This window comes from Triturus cristatus, chromosome 10, assembly GCF_964204655.1.
Source record: "Triturus cristatus chromosome 10, aTriCri1.1, whole genome shotgun sequence".
Taxonomy (NCBI): Eukaryota; Metazoa; Chordata; class Amphibia; order Caudata; family Salamandridae; genus Triturus; species Triturus cristatus.
In genome coordinates, this window is record NC_140593.1 from 414,206,556 (window position 1) to 414,232,007 (window position 25,452).

At 43.1% G+C, this 25,452-nt stretch overlaps 1 protein-coding gene across 41 annotated transcripts in view; it reads right to left on the reverse strand.

Moving 5' to 3' along the window:
* Positions 1–25,452, reverse strand: part of ABI1 (abl interactor 1) — a 363,080-nt gene that overhangs the window by 64,412 nt on the left and 273,216 nt on the right. For 7 of the 41 annotated variants that reach the window (XM_085631718.1, XM_085631709.1, XM_085631710.1 and 4 more), the window contains 3 exons: positions 17,519–17,608; positions 5,114–5,194; positions 2,155–2,349 (listed from right to left, as the gene is read on the reverse strand). The exons of 1 other annotated variant lie outside the window; for it this stretch is intronic. In XM_085631718.1, the coding sequence (XP_085487844.1) occupies positions 2,155–2,349; positions 5,114–5,194; positions 17,519–17,608 (366 nt within the window). The remainder of the gene's footprint in view (positions 1–2,154; positions 2,350–5,113; positions 5,195–17,518; positions 17,609–25,452) is intronic. 33 more of the 41 variants (XM_085631730.1, XM_085631720.1, XM_085631721.1 and 30 more) reach the window with 5 other exon arrangements.

Below are 25,452 nucleotides of genomic sequence, written 5' to 3' on the forward strand. Positions count from 1 at the left end.
ATTGAATACTCTTCACTGACTGCCGATCTCCAAATGGGCGACTTTGAAATCTCTATCCTTGTCCATCATGTTCTTCAGTGCTGAGATACTCACTAGTTGAAAAGGAAGTTTCACTATTATCTTCCAGCTAGAAAGCTGCAATCCTCTGGTGCTCATATGATCATTTTTCCCAAGTTCTATCACATAGGAGTAGGCGGCAGGGGCTTTTCAGTTAAGCAACTGAGATTTGATATTCTCTGCACATTTTTTTTTTTAAGAATGTTAGAAAAGCTGCCTTTTTTATGAAAAGCCTTAGCGACCTGTTTTTTTTGTTTTTTTTTTTACACAGGAATGCACATTATTCCCAACCTTATTATCTCAGCGCCAGGATACTTTCTCAGGCTGCAGAGCACTTCTAAGCTACAATAAAATTACAAAACATAACACAGAATAGAAGAGAGGGAACACCGCTACCATTCAGAATTACTATGTTACCCATCCTGATCCAAACGCTCAGCATGCAAACAAGAGACTGTTTTAAATACTGTGTCGTACCCCTTCACTCTGCTTCTCTCCGTTGCGCAATACCCTTATTCTGTGGGAAGCCACGTTGCTGAGGCCGCCATGCTCTCTATAAATCTTATTAATATAACTTAATAGAACTAGTGCCCTCCGCTTCATCAAGCTGGTATGTACTAACTTCAATGCTACTAATGGCTGCTGACCAGAACAGTGGACAGCCTGTTCTTTCGTTTCTCAGAAGTCGTGAACGAAACATATTCCTGGTTTTAATTTGTGATTCTCCTAATTCCCCATTAAGTAATTTAACACCAAATTCCACAACTATAAAACGCAGAAATATTATAGTTTCCCGTAAATGAGTTTCAGTGGCAATGCACTATTAGCGTCAGGCTGCTAGGATATGAATAAATAATAGCACGAAAATCTTAAGTAGATGTGCAAAGTGCGATCTGCCATCAACAGACATTCTATGAGTGAAAGCCTTGTTAATGGAACATGCATGAAAAGAAAGCATGTTTGGAGTTCTAAAAACAGGCTTAAGCAAGATATTACTCGAAAACAGTGATGGACAATTGGTCTTTAAGGAGAGAGACAATAAAAGAAAACTACAATTTGCCACACAAAAATGTATGCATGCCTTTCGCTTTTGGGCAGATCAACAAGCATGTGAAAAAACACTATTTTCCTTCGAATATAAAGTGTTAATTCATTTGCAGTGTATAGCACGGACTAAAAAATACTGTTCCATATGTAGTTTTCATAGCCTTGAATCCAAACTTTACCCTCGCTTGAGATTTGGGTACCAAGGTGCTGTCGTTTTTACAGTGTCTACGGGCACTGCCTGCTGAAAGCTACAGTGGAACTAACACTGCATTCCACAAAGAACAATCCTGATGGCTTCTGACAAACTAGTAAGTCATACTACTATGATCAACTATTCAGCCATACTACTAGGATCAACTATTCAGCCGATCCAAGGCCCCGATTTATAAAGGCATGTTAATATTTGTCATTGCATCAAAATGCTCAAAACAATCAGTGGTTTTCAAACTGTGGTGCTGGGATGCAAAGTAAAACCCTGGGAGAGAGAGGCTCTGGCAAGAAGGATCCTGAAATGCTACGGATCCGAAAAAAGCTAAATTTTGTCTTTTTCGGTGGCCCAACCATACATTTTTATGTGTTTTGTTACTCAAGGGGGTCATCTTACATGATTTCAAATACACTAATTAACTGATGGGTGACGCATTGTGCGTACTATTTGAGATGTTGCAAAAGGCAGCTTATAAGTTGCACCCCTCATCTAAATTTAAGTAACTGCACTTGAGTAGGCACTACGTATTAACAGTATCTACTCCCTCCCATTACAATCACACCACTATCACCTCTACTACTCCCCTCCCACCAGGATCCTCCCCGTAAGCCCCTGTAAGCCTTATTTCAGCACCCTCCACCCAAAACCTTTCCAATTCCCTTCTTCATCTCCCGCGAACTCCACTGTGTGGAGCACTAGTTTCCTTTGTAGCTAGGTTTGCTCATTTATGCTACACAAGTCAACACAAACAATTTTTATAACTCATACAGGCAAAGATTTTCCAGCTTAGAATACAGAATGTTTCAGGAAAGCTTGCACAGCAGAAAAGCATAGAGGCTTACTTGAGTTTTGAGAATAAAGAGGCCCGCCGTTAACATGAGGCTGAACAGAAAATTGAGAAGTCACAGAGGGAGTCCGTCTGTATCCACCAGAAGAAGCTGAAGAAGTGGTAGAGTTGTGTCGGGAGATCTGCCTGGTCATTGTGCCAGTGCCAGTGCCAGTGCCATACTGAGAACCCGGAGCTGGACCAGTGCAGACTGTAAAGAATTAGCCACAAAGCCCCAGACAGAGCCGCTTAAGCATTGTTCGCAGAACAGAGTGCAGAAAACAGACCAGTCGTGAACATTTGAAATATTTTGAACTGTTTAGAGTTACATGAGACAAGCATAACATTGTCATTTCCTTTAAAATGAAAGCTGCTGTGAAATGCAAAAATACATTATTACATCAGAAAAAACAGACCCCATGCCTACATCTTAAATTCAGAAAACACAACACAGAAAACGTTGCACCAAAAGAGCAAACAATTGACACAAAAAGGAAATTGGCAAATGAATAATCTTATTGTTGGCTTGAAAAGGCATACAAACGTTGCTGCAGTAAAAATCCTGTTCCTGTTAAGAGTCACAATTCAGGTAATAAATGCAACTTTATACACAGTGATCCAGATACCCGTCAGCAAAACCAGCGAGGAGGAATCGAAGAGGAATGGACACTGGACCAAGACCTGAGCACTGGAAGTCACCAGTGGTGATTTTTTACTCGGATAGTAATATTGGATACAGATTTCCATTGTTGTGCTGCATGCCAACTATCTTAGCAAACAATACCGCTTACTCTGGTTGACAGCAAAGCTTCCAGCATGCTTGGCCTCTTTCCTACCGAGGTAGTGGAAGTGGTCTCTACTGCAACCTAGGACCTGGCGTTTGGAGACTGGATGAGATCTGTTGAGTAACTAAGCACTATGTACTCCACCATCTCATGAACCCTGCTATTTTCAAATACACAAAACAGTCCGTTGGGAAGAATAGTTAAAACATATGCAAAGAAAATAAAAATGAAAATGCTATGGACTGTTCACTCCACAGCCGATGACCAATTCCTGCATTTTCAGATCACTAAATCCAATACGAAAAATTAAAAAAAAGCTTTCATCAAGATGTTAACCCTAACAACTTAAGTTAACGATAGTAATGTAACGCATGCCAAAATCAACTCTGGAAAAACCCAAATCACTGGCTGTTTGAGCACTCGTACAGTTTCCTTAATCACATGGAATTTAGAATTTCCAATGGTACTTGAGACCTCGAAATACCGTGAATAAACACTTTCCAATTTAGTGGTTTAAGTCACATATTCTTCTCAATTAACCTAATTGTTAACTTTAAGGATGACCAATGCAATGGAACTTTTTGGTAAAGACCTCAAGCTCGCTGAATTACTAACATCAACTTGAGGAATTTGAATAAGCAATCCAAAGTCATCAATTGTCAGAATCTTCTACTCTGAAGTCTCGGATAACAGTTTTGCATGTCACTACTTACAAGCGGGTAACTTATCAGTGATAAATGGGGGGGGGGGGAAAAATAGGAAACTGTACTTGGAAACACAGCCAGGATCTAATACCCCCAACGTTATCTTCACCACAAGATGAGTTAAACTAACCTAATTATTTTCACAACCCAGAAGTTGTTTCCTCAGAAAACACTGGCTCGGTCATGAAAACAGTAACTGCAAAGAATGTTCTCTGAAACCTTACCCATGATCCTCTATTGCAAGATGTATGGAACAAAGAATCTCCAGTAGTTCTGTCCATATAAGAAGTGTCCTATGGCACACTTGTACACATCTTTCCTCCCATCCACTAGCATATGGCTTTAGAAAACCCAAAGGCTACCTTTCCCTGGACGTCATGGTTCACTACAGATGTCTAGAATTTCTTCTTGATGTGGAGTTCATTTCTCGTTTATGGATCTTTGCACAGGATCGTCAAATTTCACTTCAGTTTCTAAAGAACCCTGGATTTTCTATGCAATATTGGCCAGAGCACTCTTGCTGCTCCTATGATCCACTTCCACTCCCAAAAAAAAGAAATGTGTTCGAATACATTTTGGGTGCAGATTCAAAGTATCAAAAAGCTGTGGGCAGGGGCTGAACGGCCCAGAGTTATGGACCTGCAAAATTCAAGAAGTAGCCTCAAGTCTGTAACACTGCAAGTATTGTTTTAATTGTGCAAACAGTTTCCTACCTTGGAAGCCTACATGAATTTACCTCTGTCGCAGGCAGAAGTGGTTCCAGGGTGGGGAAAATTCCTGTACTTTTGTTTTTCCCCGGAGTTTTATATAGCGCAAACTTGACCTGAAGGTTTCAGGCATCAGGTATCAGAGCACTTTACACGAACACCTGGTGCTTTACACAAGGACACATTCATTTTTGTTAGGCACGGGGAGCTTCCGTGATTTGCCCAGAATCACATGATGTTGAGTGTCCCCTGCCGAAACTCGAACCTGGTTCCCCAATGAGTTTGACCGCTTTAGCCGCAAGGCCACACCCTCTCCCCTAAACAGGAGGTACAGGAAGGGGCCACAAAATAAAAAATATTTGAGTAGATGAAGTTCCTCAAGAAAAATCTAACTTTAATAATCATTCCTTGTGAAAATTCGGGATGAGTCCATTTAGTGCACTCAAGTTACCCACAACTATCAGATTTCTTTAAATACTTCAGGGATTGTTTTTTTAAATAATCATTAGATAAAATACGATTGAATACTAGGAAGCAATATTTAAGCTAAATCCTTACTTTTCTACAGCTCTTAATTCATCACTTGTGTATTTACCTTCAAAGGCATTCATCACAAAACAAATCAGTTCATGTTAGAATTTGTTAATTAAAACCACTGATCCAAACCCAATGATCATATTTTTAATCACCCATTCATGCAAACCATTTTTCAAAACCCGATGTTAATTCCCGATCAAACAAGGTAGAAGAATTCAGGTCTGCACAGATACTGGTCTCACCTATCTTACCGCCCATCCCAAACATAGGTGGCGGAGGTGGTGCCGGCGGGGCTCCAGGAGGAGGCGGAGCACTCATTTGTGCTATTAAAATAGTCAACATTTCTGTTAGATCATGTTCAAAAGCAGATACCAGCAGCTTCTTAAACATTAATGATATGTTACTCAAACAAGAGCATGTTCTAGTAAAGAAATGTGTAGATTACAGTCAACAAAATACAAATTTCAGCTCCATGCTTTCGTGAGTCGATGGGTAATGACAATTGTTGTAATAAAAGCAGTAGGCTGTTACATGATCATTTCAAAAGGAGAGGAAGATAAAGTAGCTGTTCTATGTTTATAAGTTCCCAACTCGGTGCACAGTTCTTAGAATGTTAGCTAGAATGATTAAATATAACAAATTAAAACAGGAACCCTACTAGTTTAGTAACAGGCAGCACAGTAATGAAATCTGATTATTCAGGCGGGAACAGAACTCCAGGCAGTTACTGATTGGGGAGGAGTCAGATGCACTTAGTTGAAACAAAGAGCCCTTCTACACCTTGGTCTACACCTACCTGGAATACACTTCTGTTTGGATAATAATGCTATTGCACATCAGACACTTAAGCTTGGGGTTCACTTCATATAATTAACTAGATGATGCATTATTTTATGGCACTATATTGGTGGAAGATTATACAAAGCTTACTTATTTGTATTGCTGCTGTTCTACTGCGAAGTCTCCATTATCATTTTGCCCATCACTACTCAAAAGCAGACAATTGATGGACAAGAAAATAGGATTATGTACTTGGAAATTCAACCAGGATCCAAGCCTCCAAAGTGATTTCTAATACTAAAACTGTTGGAGTCACTCACCTTATTATTTTCACATTGCAGCAATTACGATCTCCACAGAAAACCCTCCCTTAGTCATGAAAAAGGTAACTGCAAAGAGTGTTCTCTGAAGCTGGGTCCTAAAAACCTTACCCATGATGCTCGCATGTTTGCAAGCTATGTGGGTTGAAGACAATCACCAGAAGTTATGTACCTATAAAAGAAGTGTTCAATTGAGCACTTGCACATAGGTTCCCTGCCATCTCATAGCCAAGTTTTAATAGGCTCAAAGGTGTTACATTCTTTTTACAGATTTGACAAGATCCATTGTTTTTAATGAACCGTGGATTTTCTATGCATTATAGGCCAAAGCAGACACTATGGATCCAATTTAAAAAAAACTTCTTTTGGCACCTAAGTTGCACTTTGGTGCATAGAAACGGCAAAGAGTGAGTGAATCCTGCATTTTATTTGAAAGATTCAAAACTAATTACCTTTTACTCTTGTAAACTGCATACAACTATGGGAAATCTGGCAGCAACATAGATTTGTGGTATTTGTAAATGCAGGAGTGATTGGGGATGAATAGTCAAGAGGCATGGCCCTTCAAAGTTCAGTGATTATCCACCAACTCAAGTTTCCCACCATCGAAGTGTACATGAAAGTTTTACGGTGAAAGGCAGAATCAAGTATTGTATTGTATTATAATTGCACTTATATAGCGCTTACTATCCCCAATGAGACAATAAAGTGACTCATGGCAGGTAGCAGTCTATTTGTAACCCAAAGTAAATGGTTAACCACATTGTTTTTTTTAATTGTTGTAATTTTTAAGGTTATTGTATTAACCTTGTGCTCTGAGGAAATGGAAGTACTTTCTCCAGTTTATCATGGTGGATTAAGTACTAGGACTTAGATGTAATAATTGGGGTGAGTTCATGCCAGATGGCAAACATGGGTCATGTAGATAGAGTAGAGCAAGTTATATATTCTGAGACTGCAAGAAAAGGTTACAAAGGAAAAAATATTACTCATGTAAGTGGGATGAGTAGATAGCTTGGAAAAGTGTAAGTGTTGCAGGAATGGTTACTTGGGAAAGCCTGATTTGCAAGGAGGGGCTATGGTTAGTTTACTGAAATATAGTGGAGAGTAACATGGCAGGCATATGATAGAGTAGGGTACACTAGAAGGCACTGAGGCAGGCTAAGGATGGAGAAAAAGAAGGCATCATACAAATAGTAAGGCGCGGGAGAGTATTATCCCTAGCTGCACATAAGGTTAATATTCAAGGTTTTTTATTTTGGAGCATTGAAATATGAAGGAGTTTTGGGAAGTTTAATGTCCACACCGAAAAGGTTGAAAGTGGATTACTAGTGGGCAGGATATATATGCTGTTGAGTCTTTGGCTGTTCCATCTGGCTGTAGACTGATGTTGGGAAAACATGGTCAGTTTGTTTTTTTACATAAACATTGAACATTATTGAAATAGACAGATTTTTTTTTTATTTAAAGTTTGGTATGGAGTTACGTGGTATGGTCAGATAGTGAATCGTTCAGGTTTGTCTGGTGAAAATTTGAGGAGTGGACAATCCCTGGGGTTTGCATTGATCATTTAGTTATGTGTCTCAGATAGAGGTATGGGCAGTAGGTTTCTGGGGGAAGTGGATCTCTTTGTTATTAGTAGTTGTTTGTAAAGGGATTATGCCGATTTAGAACTTCCTTGATCTTAAGAGGCCCTGGATGGTAGCTGTCTGCAGGCAGAAAATGAGAATGTGTGGTTTCTTTGTTGGATCACATTGAGAATAACCAGGTAGTAACCATCCTTATGAACTCTAGTGATTATCAGTGGCTCTGATCTGTGCAGTTAGGTATTTCTATAGTTTTGCTGCTTGAACTGAGAAAGTAGTCCCACCAATAGTTTTTTTCTTGCAAGCAGAACTATTAAGCACCGTACTGAAATGCTGGTTCCGAGGTAGGGAATATTTTGTAATTTTACTTGAATTAATTTTGGACCTATGCCATTAATAACTCTGTTTATGATGCGCAGTAATTGGAAATAAAATATTCTTACTATTAGGTGCCAATGAAGAGCCTTCAGGAACCGAGAGATGTTGGTTTTAATATTTACATTTAGAAGTAGTCTTTCTGCTGCGTTTTGCATTTTGTCTAGCCTTCAAACAGGAGTGGAATACTGTGGTATAGTAAATTAGCACAGTCAAGTTTGAAGAGTATGGGTGACGATATAGCTTGTACCTTTTGAGGGAATCCAAGATGTGGAAAGATGCCTTCAAGTGTTTTCATTCTGTGGAAAGTTGATTTTTACACTCATGGAAAGAGAAGAGTTAAAGAACATTCTGATATTTTTCCGGTTTGTAGTTATTTTTGGCAAGGAAACCAGTTAATAAAACCAGAAAAATACATGGTCATTTCTACAGTTTGGAAGAATTCAGCTTAAGGCAATTACACTTCATCCACTGATCTACAGCTATGAGGCAGGTGTAGTGAACATTCCCTTAGGGTATCCCAGTTTGAGAAATTTGTTAGCGTCATTCACATAGTTGTATCAAATGAGTTTGGAACCCTTGAGAAGATTTAGTTGTGGTTCCATGTAGGTGTTAAAAAGTAGAGGTGAGTGGATAGATCCTTGTGAAACTCCTGTTTGTATGCATTAAGGATTGGAAACGAAAGGTATTATGTGATGCCATCTATACCAAGGTCTATCAGTCTAAGTAGTAATGTGTCCTGGTGTATTGTGTCAAAGGCTTCTGAAAGATCCAAGAGTAGTAATGTAGCTACATCATTTTTGTCAACTTTATTTTTTTTTTAAGGTGATCTCGAGCTGCGCTAAAGGAAGATTCGCTGTCCCTCCCTGGGTAAAATCTTGTTTGCCAGTCTGAGAATAGTTTGTTTTCTTCTAATGAATTCAGAGATCTGAAGGAAGGTTGCCCTCTCCATAAGTTTGCTAAAGAAAGGTACATTAGAGATTGAGTCTGTAGCTGTTGGGGTCTTGAGGGTCTATGTTGTTTTTCTTTAGTGAAAATATATATTCCTTTCTTAATATATCTGGGAAAATTCCTGTTTTTAAGAAGCTATTGACAATATTTCTGACTCTGACAGATGCCGATGATGACTGAAGAATATTTTGGAAAATAAGTGGGGAACATGCGACATATAGGATGCTGGCTTTTGTTAGCTCTTCACATTCTGAGGTTATAATTTCTACAAAAGGCTGATGCAAATTGAGATGGAGTAGCTTTTGATTGATTTTGGCTGTATAGTAGGGTAGTAGTTATTTCTCTCAGTTGGCAGATAAGAATCCGGTGTGTCTGCTTTTTAGTTTAGATGATGAGCTGCTAGTTTATTACAGAAGTCTTGTGCAAGAAGTATGGATGTTTGACAGCACTCTGGATTGCCAAATGGATAGAATCTTTATAGAGTTTCTTGGCTGGGCATTTGGCACGTCCATCCTGCTTCAGCAGTGGATTTACTTTGGCTATCTTAATGTATGATTTGTACATTCTATTGTGTCTGTGTAGGCACATTCTGTCTGGAGTGTTTTTGGGTTTGGTCTATCTGTGTTGAAGTGTTGAGATTTCTCCTTTTATTTTTTTATACTCCCCATTCATCCTAGAGGCGGCCTTTTTTGCCTGGTTTTGAAGTTGGTTTTGGTATTAACATGTCAAATGTTGAGGTAATCAATTCAGAGATTTTCCACTGAGTTAATTATTTTCAGTTGAGTAATGTTAATTGAGATTGCCACTCCTGCATGCTTCGTTTGTTCCATTGTCTGCAAGTTGGAGTGCGTTGCTGGGATTTAGCTGATTGAGATCTTGAACGAGACAGCAACGATGTGATGATTGGTCCATTAACAGGCAAATGTTGTCAAGTTGCGTGTACTTAGTGCTGATGTGATAGCATTTAGTTGAGACAGATTTGGTTTATCAAACTAGATGTTTAGGTCCCGAAGCATAGATATGTTGGACTGTTTTGTTGATAGATCAGAAACTATGCCCTAGAAAACATCAGCAAAAGCTCAGTTCAGAGGAAATCGCCAGAGCAAGAGGAAGCAGCAAGTGAAAGTAAGGCTGGATCGTCATCTAGCAAGAATGCTTTACAACTCTGTTTAATCACCTCTTCCAACTTAGTGATTGCTACGGTGTTATTAAATACAATGGCTAGTACTCCTCCATTTTATTCCTTCTTGGTATGTGATTTGATATCAAGGGGGTGGCTTCATATTGTACTGGGGCCACGTATTTCCCCACTCCGGTTTCAGTGGTAAGGATTAGGTTACTTAACCTGTAAGCATCTGTTTGTGGCATGTAGTGCTGTATATTCACATGCTCTACATACTCATGCCATCTAGTGTTGGGTCCGGAGTTGTGCAAATTGGTTTCTTCTAAGAAGTCTTTCGAGTCACCATGTCGAGTGACTCCTCTTGGTAATAGGACTCATGGGCATCAACTCAATTTTTAGATTGTTTTCCATCTGGTGGGTGAGAAAGGAGTGCAAGGTATGTGCAAGAAAACGATGTCCATGGGAAATGTACATATACAAATATATAGTAACTACAACAGCCACAGGCATCTGGGAAGGATCAAAGGCACTTAGAATCTACAGCACTACATGTCACAAACATGCTTACAGGGTAAGTAACATAATCTGCTCAATGGCATGTGTGGCTGTAGACAGATGCTCTACATAGACTGTAAAGCAGTCCCTCCGTAGAAGCGGTGGCTAGCCTATGGAAGTTGCAGTAGTTTGAAAAACAGTACATAGCACTGCCTGACCTACACTGGCTTGTTGGTATGCTAAAACATTCGCACAGTAAAGCTTGGTGAAGGTGTGTGGTGTAGACCTAGTAGCTGCCTTACAAATGTCAGCTATGGAAAGGTTTCGGAGAAAGGCCATGGTGGCTCTCTTTACAAGTGGAGTGTGCTCAGAAAGAAACAAGTAAAGGTCTTATGTCATTAATGTAGCAAATCTAAATACATTTGACAAACCATCTGGCCATGCCGGATTTGGATACTGGGTTCCCTTTATGGGGTGGAGAAAAAGCTACAAAAAGTGGTTTACTTTTCCAGCAAGTTTTAGTTCTATCGATGTAGAACATGAGCGCTCTTTTGACATGTAAGGTATGAAAGGCTCTTTCTGCAACTGAATCTGGTTGAGGGGAAAAAAAACTGGGAGCTCAATGTACTGACTATGGTGAAATTGTGGGACTGGAACGAAGAACCACTGTCTCTATGAATTTGGAAAACGGGTTCTTCTAAGGTTAAACCCTGGAGCTCAGTAACACGTCTGAGTGAGGTAATGGCAACTAAAAATGCCACTTTCCACAAAAGAAACTGAAGGGGGCATGAGTGAAGAGGCTCAAAAGGGGGACCCATTAGTCTAGTGAGAATAATGTTAAGGTTTCAGTAGGGTGCTGGGAAAACCAGTGGCGAAATAACTATTCTGGGTCCTTCCATGAACGCCTTGATGAAAGGAATTTTAAACCGCGAGAGATGCTGTCTATTTTGGAGATATGAAGTCTTGGCAGCGAGGTGTAACCATATGGAAGTGTAAGCTAAATTTGCTTTCTACAAATGAAGCAGGTAGCATAGAATGTTTTTCACCGTGGCTTTTATATGATCAACTTGTTTAGCTTGGCAGCAGCAAACAAAACGTTTCCATTTTGCGGCATAATAGGCTCTAGTTGTGGGTCTAAATGATTCCTGGACAATGACCATACATTCTGGTGGTAAGTCAAGGTTGCCAAAGTCTATGTCTTCAAGAGCCAAATTGCTAGGTTAAGGGTGTTGGGGTCTGGGTATTGGATATGTTCTTGATTCTCAGTGAGAAGCTCCAGCCTGTTGGGGAGCTTCTTGTGTGGAACTACTGAGGGATCTAGTAGTGTTGTGAACCAGGGTGGACATGCCCAAGTGTGAGCTACAAGGATCAGTGTGAGAGATGTTTGCCTGAGCCTCGGAACCAGAAATGCAATGAGATGGAGAGGTGGAAAAGTGTAAGCAAATCTCCCTGACCAACTCATCCATGGTGCGTTGCCTTTGGATAGTGGGTGTGGGTACCTGGAGACGAAGTTTGGGCATTTTGCGTTTTCTGGTGTGGCGAAAAGGTTGATCAGAGGAAACCACCCCCATTTTTTAAAGTAGGGAAGAAGGACTTATTGGTGGAATTCCCCATTCGGTTGCTGCATCCCGCTGAGCAGGTCTGCATAGTTGTTGTCTGGTTCCAGATGATATTCAGCTAACAGGTCAATGATGTAGTGAAGAGCCCATTACCACAGACACGTGTCATAGTTATGAAGACCATTTCCCCCCCGTATTTGGAGATAATACATGGCTGTCGTATTGTCCATCCGGACTAGAACAACCTTGAGAGAGGTGAGGAGGGAAAGCTTTCAGTGCTAGGTAAACCTCCCAAAACTCCAAGTAGCTGATATGTAGAGTGATGTTTGGCATCGCAAAGACCTTGTACTGTCAAGTCTTGTAGGTGGGCACCACAAACAGTCTGTGATGCATCCGTGGTAAGAGTGATGCAAGGAACAGAGTCCAGAAAAGCCCACCCCTTTAACAAGTTGCTTATGTTGCACCATTGCAGAGAAAAGTGAGTGTTGCAATCTAGCAACACTAGATATTCCAGGTGACCCTGTGACTAAGACCAGTGGCGAGCTAAACATTGCTGCATAGGACTTGCGTGTAACCTTGCAGGGAAAACTATGGCAATGCAATAAGCCATCATTCCTAACAGACGCATGACAGTCTCTACTGTGAGTGTGTGGTTTGGCTGGAACTGGGGAAGAGTTGCCTGAAAGTTCTGAACTCGAGCAGGATTGGGGTAGGCTAATCCCAAGTAAGGTTGAACTTGTAGAGGTTGAAGGTAAAACTTGGGGACATTGATAGTAACTCCCAGTCTGTGAAGTAGACCCACTGTCAACTGAGTGTGTTGTTGGCACTGATGGAGTGATGGCTTTGAGGAGGCAATTGTCCAGATAAGGAAATACGTGGACATTTTGTCTTCGCAGATGTGCTGCAACCACTTCCAGGCATTTTGTGAAAACCCAAATGGAAGCACTTTGAACTGATAGGGTTTGCTTTCTATGACAAATCGTAGTTATTTGCAGTGCATGGCGTGTATTGGTATGTAGAATTAGGCATCCTTGTAAATGTAAATTGATACTTGTATAGCGCACTACTCACCCGCAAGGGTCTCAAGGCGCTTGTACGAATACCGCTGTGGAACCCATCCTGGCTTTCCCTGTGAGGCATCCACTCCTGGGCACCCCCAAGGTGGAGGCCAGGCATCCTTAGCATTGTGGGGGCCGTTGTGGAGATTAAGCAAGCTATTGCCCAGAGTTGCAGAGTGGGACTCCATGATTGGAATGGCACCGAGGCGAGAATTATCAGGTCCGTGGAATTTTTGAGCCCAAGATCCGCCGAGGCGGGGAATTGAACCCTTGTCCCGGGCTAGATCTCTGCATCAGGGTCTGCCGCTCTAATCATTGAGCCACACTTCTCCACTCCTTTAGGTGTAGTGTTGCCCTAAAGTTACCCTGTTGCAGAAGAAGACACGGAATGACATCCTGCAGAGTGACCATATGGAAGTGTTCCGATAGTACGTACTCATTTAGCGGTCTGAGATTTGAGATTGTTCTTAGAGACTAGTCCTTCTTGGGAATCAGAAAGTATTGGGTGTATACTCCTGAACCTTGTAGTTGAAGAGGAACAGCTTCTATGGCCCTTTGAGAAGAAGGGCTTGGACCTCTTCTTTGAGAAGTGTTAAATGTTTGTGTGATAACCTGTGTGTAAGAGGTGGAATGTTGGGCAGTGTGGTAATGAGCTCCAAACAATAGCCATGTTGTACAATGGCCAGTACACATGTGTCTGTGGTGATGGAATTCCAGGCAGGGTGCAAAAACTGTAGTCTTCCCACAGTTGCTGTGTGGACAGGTCGGTGGTAGGTTTGGGTAGTCGCTGTTTGGCAGAGGGAGTTGCTCCGCATGCGATGCACCCGTACCCCTTCCTTTGTTGTTACTTCCTCTGAAGGAGCCTCTAAAATAATCCTTGGTGTACGGGGATTGAGTTTGTTTTTGTTGTGAATTATCTGTGGAGGTAGATTTGTATGCCCTTCTGTAGGCTGGGCGACGAATAGAGCCTCTAGAAGTGGAAGATTGTAACACTCCCATCACCTTAGCTGTATCAGAGTCCTTTTTCATTTTATCAAGGCTAGAAACTACCTGCGGTCCACAAGTGTTCTTTATCAAAAGCCAGTTTTAAGACTGTCTGCTGGACCTCTGGTTTGAACCCAGAACACCCAAGCCATGTGTGCCTTCTGATAAGGACACTGGCATTAATAGTAATGGCCTGTCCCTCTGTGACAAGTTTCGGACCTGTTTTGTGATGTTCTTCCAGGAGGTACTGAAGAGTTCCTCAATCTCATCCCAATGGACTATCGTATTGGGCTAGAAGGGGCTGTGAATTGGTGATACACCAATGGTTGAGCGACTGTGCTGAAACCTTCTTCCCAGCGGCATCTCTGCGTTTCCTTTCTTTTTCAGGAGGGAGGTTATCCCCTGTAGCCTAACTGTTTGCCCTTTTGCGTGCAGTCAGGTGGTACTTGACAGTGGATAAACAGGCGGTACTATTTCTTTTATGTCCACCCGAGGGTGATGCCCTGGGCATGGACTGGCTCCGTTAAAATGTCCTCGGTATGTCTCTTCATGCCAGAGAGCAGGGGCAAAAATTGGGTGTCCTTGTGTGTGGCAGAGAGGGTGTCAGATAGAAAGTCCTGTTCTAGGGATTCTTTATGCAGCTCAACGTTATGAAAAGCTGCTGACCTAGAGATAACCTGTTGGAAGGAAGTGGAATCCTCAGGAGGGGAGGGGTGAGCTGGATTTAGGTCTGGATCATTTGGGGTAGTTGGATCAGTGTCAGTTATCCCAAGGGTCAGGATAACCTAATGGCCCCCCCTAGTTCCCCAGTTATTGAGTGTGGTGACCCCTTGAGGTGAATCATCAAGTGGGTCATGTGTCGGAAAGAATGGTGGTGGAGAGTGAGGAGGGGATGGAGGCAAAGAAGGAAGTGTAGGAGTAGGATGGTCGGCACGGCTGGTGGCTATGTTCTTCGTTTTCCTTCTGGGAGGAAGAGGAATATCAAAGGTCTCCTCAAATGTTAATTTCCTCTTTGGGGGCGGACAAGCAAGGATCCAACCAGTTCCCTCCTGTTTTTAAATTTTTCTCTGATTAATGTCCAGTTTTTCCAGAATGGGTTTGACAGGAGACGTGGAAGCCGATGATGCTTTCGAGTTTTTCAGCTCCAAAGGTTTCACCACAAAGGTTTTTGGCTTAGAAGTGGGATGCTTAGTCAGCACCGAGGAAAATGGGAGTCGGCTGCTGAATCGGTACCGAAGATCAGGCCGGTACCGAAGATCAGGCCGGTACCGAAGATCAGGCCGGTACCGAAGATCAGGCCGGTACCGAAGATCAGGCCGGTACCGAAGCATGTTCTCGGTCCGAATAAGTCGAAGCCCAAAGCTTGGCTTTGGTAGAAATCTTCAGCGCTGGGCCCGAGGGATGGCCATCCAAAACGTTTTTCAGATCCCACCATGGCCGAAAGGCAGTGGTGGTCCGGCGACCTCTATTAGAGGGAGGGACAAATTTATTTTGGCTGGCTTAAATGGAGGTGCGTGGCTGGGGTCATAGAACTCGCACGCTGACCAGATGGTAGTTCCTGCATCTCCATATCTACCTCTAGGTCGGAACCAGAGCTTTAGTCGATTGAGAAAGTCTCCTCTTCCTAGTTGGTCGACTCCTCTAGAGGGTATTATATTCGCTGAAAAGGTCAGGAGTGTCTTCTGCGGCTTTCTCAGACATTTCCAGCTGATGAGTCCTTAGATCCTAAAGGGTTTATTTGGAGTGAACGCCTAACACGCATCGCAGTCAGCTTCCTTATGGTCGAACGAAAGGCAGACGCTGCACAAAAAGTGTTGGTCAGTGTGCAGGTATTTCGCATGGCAACGCGGGCAAAGCCTGAAGGATTTATGTTCCATTAGAAATGCATTTTCGATGGAGCTGGTAACACGTGGGAAGGTAGGCCTAGAAGGGCGGCGCCCAACGTCCGAACCGATGAAATTGGACAGTAACGCAGAAGTAGGAAGCATGATCAAAAACAATACCGTCTAGGACAGTAAAGAAACCAAAGAATCGTACCAAACTGAGTGGAAACAGGGAGCAGAGACACACGCCCGAACCAGATGGTGGAGAAAAACCAGATGGTGGAGAAAAAACAATCTAACAATGATCTCATGACTCGAAAGACTTCTTTGAAGAAAAACAACTTGCACAACTCCAGACAACACTAGATGGCAGGCGTATGCAGATCATGTGCATCTACAGCAACACATGCCATCTAACACGGTCTTTCTGATTCTATATCAGTCACTAGATCAAAAATTTATTTATTTTGGTTCAATGAACAATCATTCACAAGCAAACATATTTAAATGCAGTATTTTTCTTTTGAGAAAGAAATAGCATGCATCTGGGTTATCATCGGACTTAAGATCTTTGTGCTATGTTGTTGTTACTGGTTAAGATTTGCTCTCAAGTGTATGGCAAGGTGAGGCAGCAGTAAATGCTTCTGAGCCTGGGATTCCTTGCCTTGGCTGCACGGCTCACGTAGGTTTATTTGAGATTTTTTTTTTGAGATAGAGAGTACAAGTCAGATAGTGTTTGTGAAATTGTGGATGGTATTTTTGTAAAGCGCGAACTACTCACCCTTACGGGTCTCATGGCGCTGGGGGCTGTCGTGGAAATTAAGTGAGCTATTGCCCAGATTCGAATGGTGCTGAGCTATGCTGCCGCCAGAGCCGGGGATCAAACCATGAACCCTGTGCTCAGCATGGGTGATATGAAGTTTGTGTGTTTGGTGGTGTTTGTCTTTCTTTTTTGTTTTGCACTTCAACGGTGGGGTACACACCCACGTTTAATGGTGGTGTATTGAAAAGTGATTTTACACAAAGAATAATATTTTCACTCTGGGGTAAATAAGGTTCCTTGTACAAATACATATTTCATTTTAATTTACTCTTTAGGGAATTTGGCCTTAGTACTTATGGTGCACTTGAGTTACCTACTACTGCCAGATTTCTTTCTGTACTGTAGATTCTTTGCAAATCGGCAAATTCAGAAATCTACTCCAAAAATTAGAGTAAACGTGCAAAAGCAGAATTTTCAAGATGTCCTTTGTGAAATGGGACACATTGTTTTCTTTGATTTGCATGACTTTAGTAATAGCTTTTTGATTTCTAACTAGAAGTTAAACATGGGCTTCAATGCTCACCAATTTAAGATAAATCCTGAATTTGACAGGTCTTAATTCATCTCTTGTTCATTTACCGTTGGAGGCATTTATTTCATAACAAATAATTCAGATTAGAACGTGTTAATTAAAACCATACATCCAAACCCAGTGATCCAATTTTAAATCACCTGTACATGCAAACCATTTTTAAAACCCAGGAAAGGCAATGTTAATTCCTGATCAAGCAAGGTAGAAGAAATTAGGTCAACACAGATACGAATCTCACCTATCATACCGCCCATCCCAAAGAGAGGTGGCAGAGGTGGTGCTGGAGGGGGAGGTGGAGCTCCAGTAGGAGGCGGAGCAACCATTTGTGCTATTAAAATAGGTTACATTTCTGTTAGGTCATGTTCAGAAACATATTAAAGTTGATTTGTAAACATTAATTGAAAGAAAAAAAAGTAGGTAAGTTAATGGCAATTTAACACAAAGCAGATGTTTTCGTGATCTGTAAATCAAAATAAAAAAAGGCAAATTTTTTAATACATGTAGAAACCTGTATGATTATTTTAGCGGGGTGAGAGGAAGGCAGACAAGCTTCTCAAAGATGTGGACCTAATGTGCAGCTCTGTTAGCCAGTATTGGTAAAGAAACCAAATAGGAGAGGGCGAGAAGAAACCACTCAGTTGTCCCCCGGTTGGTTTTCTATTCCCTTCACATTTTGGCAATACAGTCATAGCATTTGACATCTACATTTATTTAATAAAGGGTCGAATTGGAAGTATAAAATCAAATCCATAAATTACATAGAATATAATTAAAACCAGAACCGCACTGGTTTAGTAACGTATAGTTTCTTACCTGTCGGTGTAGTTTTGCAGCTGAAGACTTTCTGGATTCACTATGATGTGTATTATCTCGCCATCTAGTGGTTGGGTCCGGAATCGTAGTATTTCTTCTCTTTTTTTTTTTTCGTGGCCCAGGTGGGCGTCGACATCCCACCATTTGGTGTCCTTCGTGACATTGACGCGCTTCCGGCGCAAGCTCCCACGTTTGTTCGCCATCTTCGGATTTTTTTTTTTTCCTCGTCTTGTGTTATTTTTGTTTGTTGATCCCTTTAGTTATGATTGCAATTCTTATCCTCCTTTCCTCCCGTCTCATCTTTCTGGCGGAGGAGGCTGGGGTTGCTAGTGAATCCAGAAAGTCTTCAAGCTGCAAAACTACACCGACAGGTAAGAAACTATACGTTTTGCAGCGTGAATCTTTCTGGATTCACTATGCTGTGCATAGACTTACTAGCGGTTTGTCCTTATTGTGGTGGTTGGGTGGAAGATGAGCACTGGTTATTGAAAATGTGTTGTAAGACCTTCAGTTCCACTTGCGCTTCCTTATTCATCTGAATATCCACACAGTAGTGCTTAGTGAATGTGTGCACTGAAATCCATGTTGCAGCTTGGCAAATGTCTTGAATAGGTGTGTTTGCTAGAAACGCAATTGTTGCTCCTTTCTTCCTAGTAGAGTGAGCTAGAGCTGCTCCCTGTAGCTCTTGTTCTGCCCGCTTGTGGCAGAGTTGAATTCCTTGTGCAATCCACCGTGCAATGGTGTTTTTGGTGACTGGCCGTCCCAAAAAACTGATACCAAGGATACAAAGAACTGTTTCGTTTTCCTGCACTCCTTTGTCCTTTCTATGTAGTGCATGACAGCCCTTCTGGCGTCCAGTGTGTATAGCGCCCTTTGTGCATGTAGTAGGTTTTTGGAAAAAACTCGGTATTTGGATTGTCTGGTTAATGTGGAATCGAGCCACCACCTTTGGCATGAAGTGTGGCTCCGTCCTCCTGACAATCCGGTAGCTGTGTATTTGTAGGTAGGGCTCTTGGAGCGTTAACGCTTGCAATTCACTGACTCTTCGTAGCGACGCGATAGCCACTAAGGCGGCTGTCTTTAATGTGAGCATGTGCAGTGTTGCCTTGTGAATAGGTTCAAAGGGTGCCTTCATTAATTGAGTTAGCACCACGTTGAGGTTCCATGTTGGTGCTGGCATCTTTTTTGGGGGTGCAATCCTTTTAGCTCATTCCAAAACTCTTTTCACAACTTGGGAGGTGAAAAAACTCTTCCCTGTTTCTCCCCTCATGTAAGCTACTATTGCCGCTAAGTGCCCCATTAGGGATGTGTAGCTTAGTTTGTTTTGTAGCAGGTGTGTTAAGTATTTTAGTACCGTGGATTCCCTTGTGATCTTCATTGTAGTTTCTCCTTGATGCACCATTGGGAGAACCTTTTCCATTTTGCTATGTAGCACTTCCTTGTTGTCGGTCTCCCCGCCTCGGAGTACTGCCATAGTACTTGCCGGTAGTTTGAGGTGTGCAAATTCTAGGCCTTCAGGAGCCATGCTGCTAGGCTGAGGCTCTTTGGCTCTGGGTGCAGTATCTTTCCGTTCTGCATTGTTAACCGGTCCCTTCTTTTTGGGAACTTGTGTGCTGGTTCTCGTGCCATTTCTTCTATCTGTGAGAACCAGGACTGTCTGACCCACTGAGGTGCTATCAGTATTAGCATCATGTTGCTGATCCTGCATTTGTTGAGTACCCTGTGTATCAGTGGTATCGGGGGGGGAAAAGCGTATGCAAATGTCTTTGACCAACTTATCCATATCACATTCCCTTGTGACCGATGGTCTGGTTGTCTGGGTGCGAAGTGTTGGCATTTTGCATTCTGGTGTGTTGCAAATAGGTCTATATGCAGCGTTCCCCCACCTTTGGAATATTTTTTCTAATTCCTGCTGGTTGATCTCCCATTCGTGGGATGCGGACGTCTGCCTGCTGAGTCGGTCTGCTTCCACATTGTCCTTCCCTGGTAGGTGTATTGCTAGTAGGTCTATTCTCAGTGGAATAGTCCATGCCCATATTTCCTGTGCTAGCTTCGATAGCGCTACTGAGTGTGTTCCACCTTGCTTGTTGATGTAGAACATGGTCGTGGTGTTGTCTGTTAGTATCAACACCCTGTTCCCGTACAGCTCCTCCTGAAATGCCTTTAAGGTTAGGAACACTGTCTTCAGCTCCAGGTAGTTGATGTGTTTTACTGCATCTTTCTGTGTCCATAACCCCCTCACCTTGAGTTTGTTCAAGTGCGCTCCCCATCCCAGGTGGGAGGCATCTGTTGTGATGGCCACTGTTGGAGTTCGGGGTGTGAATGGCATCCCCTGTGCTATGTTTTCTTTGTTCCACCACGCTATTTTCTGCTGCACTGCGTGTGTGACAACCACTAGATCTTCCCAACTCCCTGTTGCTTGTGACCATTGCTGTTGGAGCCATTCTTGGCATGGTCTCATGTGGAGTCGTATATTTGGGACTAGGAATATGCATGACGCCATCATTCCCATGAGCTTGCTCACCGTCCTCACTGTCAGAGCTTGTCCCTTGTGGTAGCGATGTGTCTCCTTCAGTAGTGCCTGTGTTCTCCTCATGCTGGGGAAACACCTTTGCTTGTAAGGTGTTGACCTCTGCCCCTAGGAATATCTTCACCTGTTCTGATTCGATTGAGGATTTTCCCCAATGTATTGAAAACCCTAGTTACATTAGCGTTTGAGTGACCTGCTGAATGTGTTGTTTGCATTCGCTGTATGAGTTTGCCTTTACCAGCCAGTCGTCGAGGTACGGGTATACGTGTATTCCCTGCCTCCATAGGTGTGCTGCCACCGCAGCTACACATTTTGTGAACACCCTTGGTGCGGACTTTAGCCCGAATGCCAGGATCCTGAACTGGTAGTGCGTTTCCTTGATCACAAATCTTAGTAGGCGTTTGTGTCTTTTGTTCATGGGGATATGTAGGTAAGCGTCCTTTAGGTCTATAGTTGCCTTGTAATCCCCTTCCTGTTTCTGGGGTATTACTTCTTGCAGAGATATCATCTTGAATCTTTGAGTCTTTACGAATTAGTTTAAGAACCGTAGGTCCAGGATAGATCTTAACGTTTGGTCTACTTTTGGTACGAGGAAGTATTTGGAGTAGACCCCCTTGTTCCTTTCGTTGTACGGCACAGTCTCTATTGCCTCCTTCTTTAGGAGCTCCTGTGCCTCTAGCAGCAAGAGTGATAGTTCTGCTGTAGAGTGTCCCTTGTAGTTTGGTCTCTTGTTTGGAGGTGGCTTTTCTAGCTCTATGCAGTTGCCGTGCTGTATGATGTTTAATATCCATTTGCCGGTTGTAACTTTCTTCCACTCCTGGAAGAAGTGTGTGATTCTACCTCCTACAGGTGTTATGTGCTCGGAGAACTGTTTGTCTTGTGGTACTAATAGTTTGTCTTCTCCATTCTATTGTCACCCCTCTAGAGGTGTTGTGTGGGTGGGCGTCCTTATTACAGCGGAGTCACTTGGAGGTGGGTTGCTGTCCTCTTCTTGTCTGACCTCGTCCGTTCGAGCGCCCTCGAAAGGATTGGCCCCGTGGCTGGCGCTGCCATCTTTGCGGTTGCTGTCCCAGTTGCTGTGTCTGATTGCCTCCTTGGTAACCCTGTTGGAAGGCTTGATGTGATGTTCTTGGCTGGCTGTTTCCTCTGCTTGCTGGTCTCCTTGAGCGGGTGCCCCTTCTCATCCCCCTGAACTGCAGCGCTCCCATGGACCTTGCCGTTTCATTATCCTTTTTTAGCTGCATACATTTTTCGTCAACCGGAGTTCCGAACAGTTCTCCGTTGAAGGGTGTGTTCAGGATGTTATTTTGGACTTCTGGCTTGAAGCCCGAGATCCTCAGCCAGGCATGCCTTCTCTCCATAACCCCAATCATCATCTGCCTACTGGATGTCTCCGCTGCATCCAGGGCCAATTTCAGGCATGTGTTTGCCATGTTCCTGCCTTCTTCCACGAGGTGGTGTGCCCTCTGTTGGTACTGCTCCGGGAGATGTTTGAGCAGTTGGCCGACTTCCTCCAAATGCTGGTAGGCATGTCTGTTAATTAAGGCATTTGAGTTGGCGATGCGCCATTGAATCACCGCACTCCTCTCCATCTTCCTCCCTGTGAGGTCAATCCTCAGGCTCTCCTTGTCTGGAGGTGGTCCGGAGCGAGTGGGCACGTTGGCCCTCTTCCTAGCTGTCGATGCGATTATTGAGTCAGCAGGTACTGATCCCTGAATATATGCTGGGTCTTGTGAGGAATGTGTATATTTCTTTTCTGTCCTTGGGGTCACTGACTTGCATATAGCTGGCTCCCTGAAGGCCTCCCTGCCCGGGTCCAGCACACTCTTTAGCATGGGTAGGAATTGGCTCCTGGTATGTGTAGGAAGCAGGGTTTCCAGAAGAAAACAAGCTTTGGGCTTCTCCTCCTCTAGCTTCACTCCATAAGTGGCTGCAGCGTTCTTTATGACCATATTGTATATGCCAATGTCGTCCGGCGGCGAAGGCCTCGACGGATATGATTCTACACCCTCTTCTGGGTCTTCGGCATCTAGATCCTGCCACTCCAGGTCTTGCGCCTCTGAGGATTTAGAGTCCTGGTAGGCCTGTTGATCCTCTTCCTCTTCGCCTTCTGCCTCAAAGTAACCAAGGTCCTCTTCCTCTTGTTCTTCGACTGGTTCCAGTGGATCAGGGTCCTCGACCCCCTCTTCGAACTCTGCTTCGGCTGCGGGCTTCGAAGGGGTGGTGTACCGGCTCATCTGGTCGTCGAAATCCTTTTCGCTGGAGGATGTTTGCCATTTCGGCCTCGAGCCGCCTTCTCTTTCTCCATTTCGACCTGTTCAGTGTCGAGAGCTTCGGAGCTTCGCTTCGTGGTCGTCGGCCTCGAAGTCGCCTTTAACTCTTTTTCCCTCGGCGTGGAGCGGTCCTTTTCAAGACTGGGCTTAAACGACCTAGGTTTCTCCAGAGTTTTCACCGGCTGGGAGTCCTTTTCGAAGGATCCGCTGGGCTGCTTGTCTTTGGGTGCAGCTGCGGGCGTCGAGAGTTGACAGCAGCGCTCCTTTCGAGGACCTTGCCTCATTCTTTCGAACGTCGGTCGGGGGTTTTTGGGTCGACGACTCTTACCTCCTTCGCCGACTGCTTCTTGGTCTCGACGACCATGCAATCTTCTGGTCCCTCTGCAATGTTGTCCTCTTCCCCACTGGAGAGGCCCAAGTCTCAGAGCGATGGGGGTGGTCCTTGCCCCTGCATGTCGTTTGCCCTTCGCTGCCTCTACCGAACTCTGAAGGTCTTGGGTGTGAACGCCGAGCAGGCGTTGCAGTCTTAGCTTCGATGGTCGAGCCGCAGGCAGAGGTTGCAAACTGGGTGCTGGTCCTTCTGCGTGTATTTGTGGTGGTAATTGTTGCAGAATTTGAATGGAGTTTTGTCCATCTCCGCGCTCAAGGAGCCCCCGGTGTGCGCATTTTCTATTGGACATCGAAGTTTCCTCTCCTCTTTGGCTACCTGTGTGCTGAAATCGACAATCTTCACTGGTTTTTGCTGATTTTCGTTGATTTGTTGATTCCTTCTTCAAAAGTTTCTGGAACTCTTCCATGACGATCCAGACCCAACAGCGGAAAAAAGAATCTGAAGATGGCGACCAAAGGTGGGAGCTTCCGTCGGAAGCGTGTCAACGTCACGAAGGACACCAAATGGTGGGATGTTGACGCCCACCTGGGCCACGAAAAAAATAAAAGAAATACTACGATTCCAGACCCAACCACTAGATGGCGGGATAATGCACAGCATAGCGAATCCAGAAAGATTCACGCTGCAAAACCAATAGTACAGTGATCAAGCCAGATAATACAAGCATAATGATACAACAGGAAGTTATTGATTGGGAGGAGTCAGAAGGCCTAAGTTGGAATGGAGAACCCTCCTTTACCCTGGCCAATAACGATCTAGAATACCCTTCCCCTTAGATAATGGTATGGCAAATCAGAAACTTGCAGTCCACTGCACACAACTATTTGCTAGTTGATGCACTATTTTAAAGGACTTTATTGGTGGAAGATTACATGAACATTACTCGTTTGCATTGTTTTTGTTCCTCTCTTAAGTTTCAGTTATGCCTACCACTACTCACAAACAACTGATCAGTATGCTATGATCTACTATTGCTTTGGTTATATGAATGAGCAGAAACTTTGCCGGAATCCAACACTTCAAAGTTAACTTCACCACATGCAATGTAAGGAGAACAATTGTCAAATCCCAGTAAGATGTTTCCACAGAAAACGCTCTCAGTCATGCCAACAGTAACAGCAAAGAATGTTCTCAGAAGTTATACTCCTTGAAACTTTAATCTTGACAATCACTTGTGGGATGTATGGGCCCACGACTATATCTCAAGCAGTTCTGTACTAATGAAAGACATGTTAAATGGACAACAGGAACGCATCTTCCATTCCATCTCCTATGGTTTTAAAGAAGTTCAACTACTCAAAGCTCAGCTAACTTTAAGCAGAGGTCATAGTTCACTACAGATGCCTGGATTTTGTGTTTTATGTTGACTCCATTTCCATTTACTGGATCTTTGCACAGGTACAATAAAGTTTACTTTTTGTTTTAACGAATCATGGATTATCTATGTATTATAGCCAGAGCAGACACAATGTGTCCAATTTACAAAAGTCTTTGTACATTCATGTTCAACTTTTGGTGCACAAAGGCAGCAATCATGGAATTTGTATCTTGCAAATTGCATCCAACTATGGGAAAACATCAGTAAAGTAAATTTGTAGCATTTGTAAACACAGAAGCAAAATGGGAACGGAGGCTGAACAGTCCAGTGGAGAGGCCCTGCAGAATTCAGAGACTATGCACAAACTCATACATTTACAGATATTCTCTAACATTGTGCAAATACATTCCCATCTTGGAAGCTCACATGAAAGTACTGTCAACTGCAGGAGTAAAGATGGGGAAGCACCCATACCTAATAAGGGTGAAGAGGAATGGGTTTCTTCGTTTATCTTTTATTCTTTTGGAGCACTGGAATTACCCTAGTAATCCACAGCTGTCAGATTCTTTAAGAGCTCCTGGATTCTTTGCAAATCCTACAACATCAGAAATTAATTTCTATCTTGGAAGTAGAAATATGGGAACAGAATTCATACTTGTCAAAACTGTACTGTCCTTCATGAATTGGGTCCTTCTCTGTGGGTGTAAGACCTATCCTTTCAATTCTCACCAGCTAAGGCTAAAGCCTTAATTTTCTACAGGTTTCAATTGTGTGCTTGTCCATACTCTGAGGCATTCATCACATAACAAATTAGTTCAGAATAGAATTTGTTAACTGAAACCACAGA